Raw genomic sequence first — 8,407 nt, 5'->3', positions numbered from 1 at the left:
GAGTTATAGTCGAGTCGAGTCTAGACATGATTAGATTCGCATTGCATAATTTTATATGAATGACATTCATATCAGCATGTTTCATGTTTAGATTGTTTATATGCATGTTTACATGTTTATACTGGGATTTGTTCTCACCGGTTTTCCGGCTGTTGTTATGTCTGTATGTGTGCATAACAACAGGTGGGGCAGGATCTGGGTCGAGACAGAGATGATCGTGTTAGCGTGGAGATCACGGGCATAGCAGATGGACCAGTAGTTGTCTTTTATTATGTACTGTAACGTACCGTACTTTTACTACTTCAAAATTTGCGGAAAAATAAAAAATTTCTTAAACATAAAATAACTTCCAAAGTTTGCCATAAAATATTACAACCAAGTCCCCCATAAGATATGGTTGTTCAAAACATCATTAAATAAAATGGTTCACCAACATACTTGTTCAAATTATTTCTCATTGGAATATAAATTCAAAGTATTTTAAAATGCTTAAAACATAAACTTGACGGTCCTCGGGTTTAGCCTCCCGCTCAGTCCAAGCCTGCCCCTTGGTCGCCACCTCCTGTCTCCTCATCAACATAATCACCTGCATCGATCAAGTCTAGTGAGTCTAAAGACTCAACACGTATAAACTGGGAATAACGAGTACTACATAATAAAATCCCATACAACTTCAAAATAGATCGTACATACTTCAAACTTGAACTTTACATAATAAACTTAAACTTTCATAAACTTGCTCTTTGCATAAGCTTTGAACATATTTGCATACATAAAATGACGTGCCATCACATAAACTTTTCTTTAACATGCTTTCATACTTCAACATACTTAACTTCATCATTTTGCGTAGAGGATGTTTCAAAGCAAGTGACCCTTAACATAATAAATATCTGATCAGACAAACCACAGTACTGGGCTGACAGGGACGTATCCACTGTCACATACATAAGATCCCTGTTCATAATTTAACAGGCCAGTTGATCCACGTTCATAATTTAACGCTTCACAACCACGATCTAACCCGTTCATAATTTAACGGGCGGATTGGTCCCCGTTCATAATTTAACGCTTTCCAATCCTAACTTTCTTTCTTTGGTCACAAGACATTTAGCATACCTCAAAACTTCAAATATTTTCTTTGCACGTCATACATACTTACTTGGCGTCGAGGGATTCGTTGGATGTCAATCGGGTCGTTGCTGCAACATACTAATATGAATACATAAACTTAACTTGTACAACTTAAACGTAAATGTCATGCTTAATCCCAAGCTAAATAAATTCTTAGAACAATCTATAATTTCCCATGACATAACCTTGTAAAACATCATATTAAACCATAGCATAAAACCTCAAATCAAATCTTAAATAATAAAAGAATATACCTAAAATCTGAAGGTACACGGACCCCGTCCCTAGGTCCGTATCATGGTCCGTGTCCGTGCGTTTAAAAATTGTTGTGATGAAATAAGAAGGCACGGACCTCGAGCCTACCTCCGTGTCCGGGTCCGTGTCCGCTCTGTTCGATGAATTATTTTATGAAAATTTTGCGACATGTCTATTCTCCCAATTAACACATAAGGCATCAAGATTCATCATTATGAGACCATTCTAGGACACCATAACAATGAACTAAACTTTTATAATCACCCTACAATTCATACGACCCAAAATATTTTCATTTATATTAAAGTTTATTTCTTACGACTTCTTAATAATTCAAGCTCTTAACGACATGAATCAAAACCTCAAAAATACTCTAAACATCATTACTAACTTTCTTATATGCAACAACGATCACCCGTCGATTTCCAACGAAGCCTGCAACATAAAAACTTCAAGAACATATTAAAATTCATAACTTTCTTGAAACACGATTTGAGCAGTCATACTAAAAACATCATAACTCACTCGTTTTTAATCCAAATAACTCGAATTTTATATCAAATCGAACTTATCGAAAAGATCTACGTTTTTGTCGTTAAAAGTTTTATCAAAATCTTTACTGAAAAATCGCAGTATTTTTCAGAACAACAAAAACGTTTCTAAAAAAATGCAGTTTGAGCAGTCCTACGAAAAACGCTATAACTCACTCAATTTTCATCCAAATATTTCGAATTTTATATCAAATCGAAGGTATCGAAAAGTTCTACGTTTTTCACGTTGAAGGTTTTCTCAAAATATGTACCGAAAAATTTCATTATTTTACAGAACATCAAAACAGGATTTTTCGGATTTAATTTGAGCAGTCATACTAAAAACACCATAACTCACTCAATTTTAATCCAAATAACTCGAATTTTATATCAAATCGAACGTATCGAAAAGATCTACGTTTTTGTAGTTGAAAGTTTTCTCAAAATATGTACCGAAAAATTGCAGTATTTTACAGAACATCAAAAACGAAAATTTCAAATCTGAAAAGTATTTCAAAAGTGATCCCAACGTAATCGCTCAAACTCCTACGCATCATACACATGGTTTTACGCATAAAAACAACGTAACGCATAATATGACATGATCGATACAGAAACGAAAGAATATACGTGCCTTTTGATATTTAAAAAATACCGAAACGACGATACCGAAGCGGAGACGGAGCGAAAGTTGATCCCGGACAACGAAGCTCGATTTTTCTTCAAAGAAAACTTACTATAATTGTGCTTAAATTTTTCAGAAGAAATGTGCTCGTTGAAGGGAAAATAAATAGAAAGAAAATGGAGTGAAGAATTGACATGAAAGAGTTTTAAAAAACATTACATTCCCTAAAGTCAAAAGTTTGATAGAAAATGTTGTTTTGTGTTTGTGGGTGTGTACGTGTAGTTGTGTGTGTAAAGTGTGTGAGTGTGTGTAAGAGTCAAAGTGTGTGTGCTTGTTTATTTTTTTTTTTTTAGATTTATATATATATATATATATATATATATATATTGTAACATGTGTATGCAAATTAGTGGGGCAATTAGGCTATTTCATATGATAAAAAAAAATGCACAAGTGTTACAACTTTAAAAGTTTAAAATCCTAAATTAACTTAATACTTAATTTAGGCTTTTAAAAAAATTAAAACTTCATAATTCATTTAAAATGTCTCAAACATGACTAAAAACATAAAATACCATTTTAAAATTTACTATAAATCGTCCAGGTCTCCTTCCCTCGATCTCGCCTCGAATAATCGCCTGAAACATAAAACTCTAGAAAATATTTTAACGTACATTAAATAAATATAAATAATTAAAATAATAAATTTCATAATTTAAATAAATACATGGATTTTACGTATACTGATTTTTGGACTTTACAATATCTCCCCCTTTATAAAAATTTCGTCCTCGAAATTAAGTCTTACCGAACAACTCTGGGTAGCGAATTCTCATATCTGCTTCAGTTTCCCAAGTGGCCTCCTCCACTGATTGATTCAGCCACTGGACTTTGACTAACTTAGTCGTCTTATTACGAAGTCTACGCTCTTGTCTGTCTAAAATTTTAATCGGTCTTTCCTCATAAGACAAGTCTGGAGTCAACTGCAACGGCTCATGGCTCAGAACATGCGAAGGATTTGCTAGATACTTCCTCAACATTGAAACGTGAAATACATTGTGCACTCCGGCCAGATTCGGCGGTAAGGCTACACGATAAGCTAGTGTCCCAACTCTGTCAAGAATTTCAAACGGCCCAATAAATCTGGGACTCAGCTTACCTCTCTTCCCAAATCTCATAACACCCTTCATAGGTGCTATCTTGATGAATACATGATCACCTACGGAAAATTCAAGATCTCTTCTTCTTTTATCAGCATAACTCTTCTGGCGACTCTGAGCAGTCTTCATTCTATCACGAATCTTGACCACCACATCTGCAGTCTGCTGAACTATCTCTGGACCAAGTTCTGCTCTCTCACCAACTTCATCCCAATGAACTGGTGATCTACACTTCCGTCCGTACAAAGCTTCGTAAGGAGCCATACCTATTGATGATTGGAAACTGTTATTGTAGGTAAATTCCACTAGAGATATTTTAGACTCCCAAGTCCCCTGAAAATCAATCATACAAGCTCTCAACAAATCTTCTAATATCTGTATCACTCTCTCAGACTGACCATCTGTCTGAGGGTGAAATGCAGTACTGAACAACAATTTCGTCCCCATGGCTGCATGTAAACTCTTCCAGAAGGACGATGTAAACCTCGGATCTCTGTCTGACACAATAGAAACTGGAATCCCATGCAAACGAACTATATCTCTTATATAAAGCTCCGCATACTGCGTCATAGAGAAAGTCGTCTTCACTGGTAAGAAATGTGCCGACTTAGTTAGTCGATCCACTATAACCCAAATGGCATTGGATCCTCTGACTGACCTCGGTAAACCAACAACAAAATCCATGGTGATATTCTCCCATTTCCACTCTGGAATGGGAAGTGACTTAAGCATCCCTGCTGGTCTCTGATGCTCTGCTTTCACCTGCTGACAAGTGAGACATTCTGATACATATCTGCGGATATCTCGTTTCATCCCTGGCCACCAATACAAAATTTGCAAGTCTTTGTACATCTTTGTACCTCCTGGGTGAATAGAATATGGAGATGCATGTGCCTCTGACAAAATATCCTGTCTGATTGAATCACCACTAGGTACCCACATTCTATCTTTGTATCTCACAATACCATCTGACACTGTGTAGAGAACTCTGCCCTTCGATTCATCTTTTAGTCTCCATTTCTGTAGTTGCTCATCTGAAGACTGTCCTGCTCGAATACGATCTAACAAGGAAGATTTGACTGTCAGATTAGACAGCTTAGGAGTTCTGCCCTTGCGGTAAACTTCCAAGTCAAACATTTGAATCTCATACTGAAGATATCTCTGAGCTGATAAATGAGCTATGAATGCAACTTTTCTGCTCAATGCGTCTGCGACAACATTAGCTTTTCCCGGATGATAGCTAATTTCACAGTCGTAATCCTTCACCAATTCTAACCAACGTCTTTGTCTCATATTTAATTCTTTCTGAGTGAAGAAATATTTGAGACTCTTGTGATCGGTGAAAATCTGACATTTCTCACCATATAGATAATGTCTCCAAATTTTTAATGCAAAGACGACAGCTGCTAACTCAAGATCATGTGTCGGGTAATTCTTCTCATGCACCTTCAACTGCCTGGAAGCATAAGCTATGACCCGACCTTGTTGCATCAATACTGCTCCTAAACCGAGCTTAGATGCATCGGTGTATAACACAAAATCTCCTTGCCCTGTTGGCATGGCTAACACCGGTGCTGAAATAAGAGCTTGCTTCAAAGTATCGAAGCTCTTCTGACATTCTTCACTCCACACAAATTTGGCATTCTTTTTAGTAAGTGAAGTGAGTGGCACTGCTATCGACGAGAATCCCTGAATAAACTTTCGGTAGTAACCAGCTAAACCCAGAAAACTACGGATCTCAGATGCATTCTTTGGCTCAACCCATTCTTTGACAGTTGCTACTTTCGCTGGATCCACCTCGATACCACTACTAGATACTATATGACCCAAAAACGCTACCTTTTCCAACCAAAATTCGCACTTACTGAATTTCGCAAATAACTTGCGACTCTGAAGAATCTGTAAGACTATCCTCAAATGCTTGATATGCTCCTCATGGCTCTTCGAGTATATAAGGATGTCGTCAATAAATACTATGACGAACTGATCAAGGTACGGATGGAATACTCGGTTCATAAGATCCATGAAAATAGCTGGAGCATTTGTCACTCCAAACGGCATTACTAAGAACTCGTAATGCCCATACCGGGTTCTGAAAGCTGTCTTGTGAACATCTGCATCCTTCACTTTCAGTTGATGATACCCTGATCGAAGATCTATCTTAGAGAACACGGTAGCTCCCTGCAATTGATCAAACAAGTCTTCGATTCTAGGTAATGGATACTTATTCTTGATCGTTACCTTGTTCAACTCACGGTAATCGATGCAAAGTCTCATGCTCCCATCTTTCTTTTTCACAAATAGTACTGGTGCGCCCCAAGGTGAGAAACTTGGGCGAATAAATTCCTTGTCTAGAAGCTCCTGTATCTGCTGCTTGAGTTCTAACATCTCAGCTGGAGCTAATCTGTATGGTGCCTTAGAGATTGGCACTGTGCCGGGCATGAGGTCAATGGCAAACTCCACCTCTCTATCCGGTGGAAGACCTGTAATGTCATCTGGAAAGACGTCTGGGAAATCTCGGACTACTGGAACATCTGATATAGATGGAGTGGTCACATCAGGCGCTGATACAATATTGGCCAAGAAAGCCTGACACCCCTTGGAAATCAATCTCCTCGCCTTCATGCACGAAATCATGCGAGGAAAACTCCTCCATCTAGCTGGCTCGAAAAGAAACTGCTCCATGCCGAGCGGTCTAACCAACACTGACCTCTTCTGAAAATCGATAAGAACTCTGTTCTTAGTCAACCAGTCCATTCCCAAAATGATATCAAACTCTGGCATTGGCAATATGATCAAATCTGCATATACCAGGTGACCTTGCAGTTCTAGATCAATATCTCTGATCACACTGGTGGCTAACAAATCTTCCCCTGATGGAAGTGTCACTGAAAAATTCACGTCTAGGCCAATGGACTTAATGTCCAAATGATTAGCAAAGGTCTCCGATATAAAGGAGTGAGTGGCTCCTGAATCTATCAGTGCAGTTGTGGCTAATCTCTTTATGAAAATATTTCCTGAGAGATGTTAGCACAACACCAAACTTATATCCCAAAAATACTAGCAATTAACTTTAATCATAGTTGAAATCAATATATTCCAAGTCAATCTAAAATCTTACTAGCACACTAATAATCACAAATAAAATTTCCACATGCAAGGCAAATAATACCGAGCTTAAATAGAAATGATTACCGGTCAGTAGTGTAGTGTCTGGGTTCGCCTCTTGTGCATGCATGGCGAACACTCTGCCCTGAGTTGGCTGTTTCCACTGCGGGCACTCTTTCAGCATGTGGTCACTAGCTCCACACTTAAAGCATTTGCCTGATCCATACAAACATGGCCCTGGATGCTGGCGGTTGCACTTAGGACACACTGGGAAAATAACGGGCTTCTGAGGTGCCCCCTGCTGTTGAACTGGACCTTTGCCCATCGGCGGTCCCTTATACGGCTTCTTCCCCGGCGGACCTTGGTAAGGCCTTTTATGCTGAGGCCGCTGATGCTGCTGCTGCTGGTGTTGCGGTGGTGCCGGATAGGGCCTCTTGCCCTGCCTGTCTGCCTCGATATCCCTCAGATCTTGTTCTGCCGTCAAAGCTCTAGAAACGGCAACTGCATATGTAGTAGGGCCAGCTACCCTCACATCACGGCGCAAGACAGGCCGCAAACCATCCATAAAATGTCTCAGCTTTGCCTGGACATCATTAGAAATCAGGGGTACAAAGTAACACCCCCTCTCAAACTTCCTGACGAAATCTGCCACGCTGCTGTCTCCTTGACGCAACGTCATAAATTCTCTGGTCAATCGGGATCTTACCTCTTCAGTGAAGTACTTGGCGAAGAACAATTCCTTGAATCCCGTCCAATTCAAAGTCTGCAAATTCACTGCCACTGATGCGCTCTCCCACCATAGCCTAGCGTCCCCTGACAGAAGGAACGTGGCACACCTGACCCTATCAGCATCGGTCAGCTCCATAAAATCGAAGATTACCTCGATGGACTTGATCCATCCTTCGGCTATCATCGGGTCAGTGGTACCCGAGAACTCCTTTGGACTCATCCTCCTGAACCTTTCATACACTGCTTCTGGCCTGGGTCTCTCCTCTGCACCCATTGCTGCAGCGTGGTTCCCCGCAAACTGTGCGAAGAATTGAGTCATGCCTGCAAGCATCTGTGCCTGCATATCTGGTGGTGGAGGAGGAGTGGCCCTTTCTCCATCATAAGTCTCTCTGTCCTCATCCCTTGCTCCACGGGCAATCAAACGTCTAGGAGGCATACTGTTATAAAATTTACCCAACATGCATGAACATAATATAAATTACATAAGATACACATAACTTAAATTTTAAATATGTCCATGCTGAAATCATGACTATATACTTACTACATAACATAATTTCAAAATTTTAAAACTTACAGACTGGAGATGGGACTTCGTGAGCTTCTTGTGACTGGCAGTAGGCATAACCCTTTTTCAAGAACACCGCTCTGATACCAACTGTAACGTACCGTACTTTTACTACTTCAAAATTTGCGGAAAAATAAAAAATTTCTTAAACATAAAATAACTTCCAAAGTTTGCCATAAAATATTACAACCAAGTCCCCCATAAGATATGGTTGTTCAAAACATCATTAAATAAAATGGTTCACCAACATACTTGTTCAAATTATTTCTCATTGGAATATAAATTCAAAGTATTTTAA

At 39.1% G+C, this 8,407-nt stretch overlaps 1 protein-coding gene across 3 annotated transcripts; it reads right to left on the bottom strand.

Moving 5' to 3' along the window:
• Positions 1-301: 301 nt before the first annotated feature.
• On the bottom strand, positions 302-8,134 carry LOC140807693 (uncharacterized). 3 transcript variants are annotated; one of them, XR_012112740.1, is made up of 2 exons: positions 2,554-2,710; positions 302-586 (listed from the first exon to the last, which is right to left on the bottom strand). XR_012112740.1 is itself a non-coding variant. In XM_073164654.1 (2 exons), the coding sequence occupies exons 1-2, from the start codon at positions 7,999-8,001 to the stop codon at positions 531-533; spliced, it is 1,158 nt and encodes a 385-aa protein (XP_073020755.1). In that variant the 5' UTR covers positions 8,002-8,134; the 3' UTR covers positions 302-530. The 3 variants fall into 3 exon arrangements, 1 of the variants encoding a protein (XP_073020755.1); XR_012112741.1 differs by lacking the exon at positions 2,554-2,710 and adding an exon at positions 1,163-2,534; XM_073164654.1 differs by lacking the exon at positions 2,554-2,710 and adding an exon at positions 6,900-8,134.
• Positions 8,135-8,407: the final 273 nt, after the last annotated feature.

This window comes from Primulina eburnea, chromosome 12, assembly GCF_022965805.1.
Source record: "Primulina eburnea isolate SZY01 chromosome 12, ASM2296580v1, whole genome shotgun sequence".
Taxonomy (NCBI): Eukaryota; Viridiplantae; Streptophyta; class Magnoliopsida; order Lamiales; family Gesneriaceae; genus Primulina; species Primulina eburnea.
The sequence above is the reverse complement of the archived record's forward strand: the minus strand, read 5'-3'. Positions and strand labels throughout refer to the sequence as shown.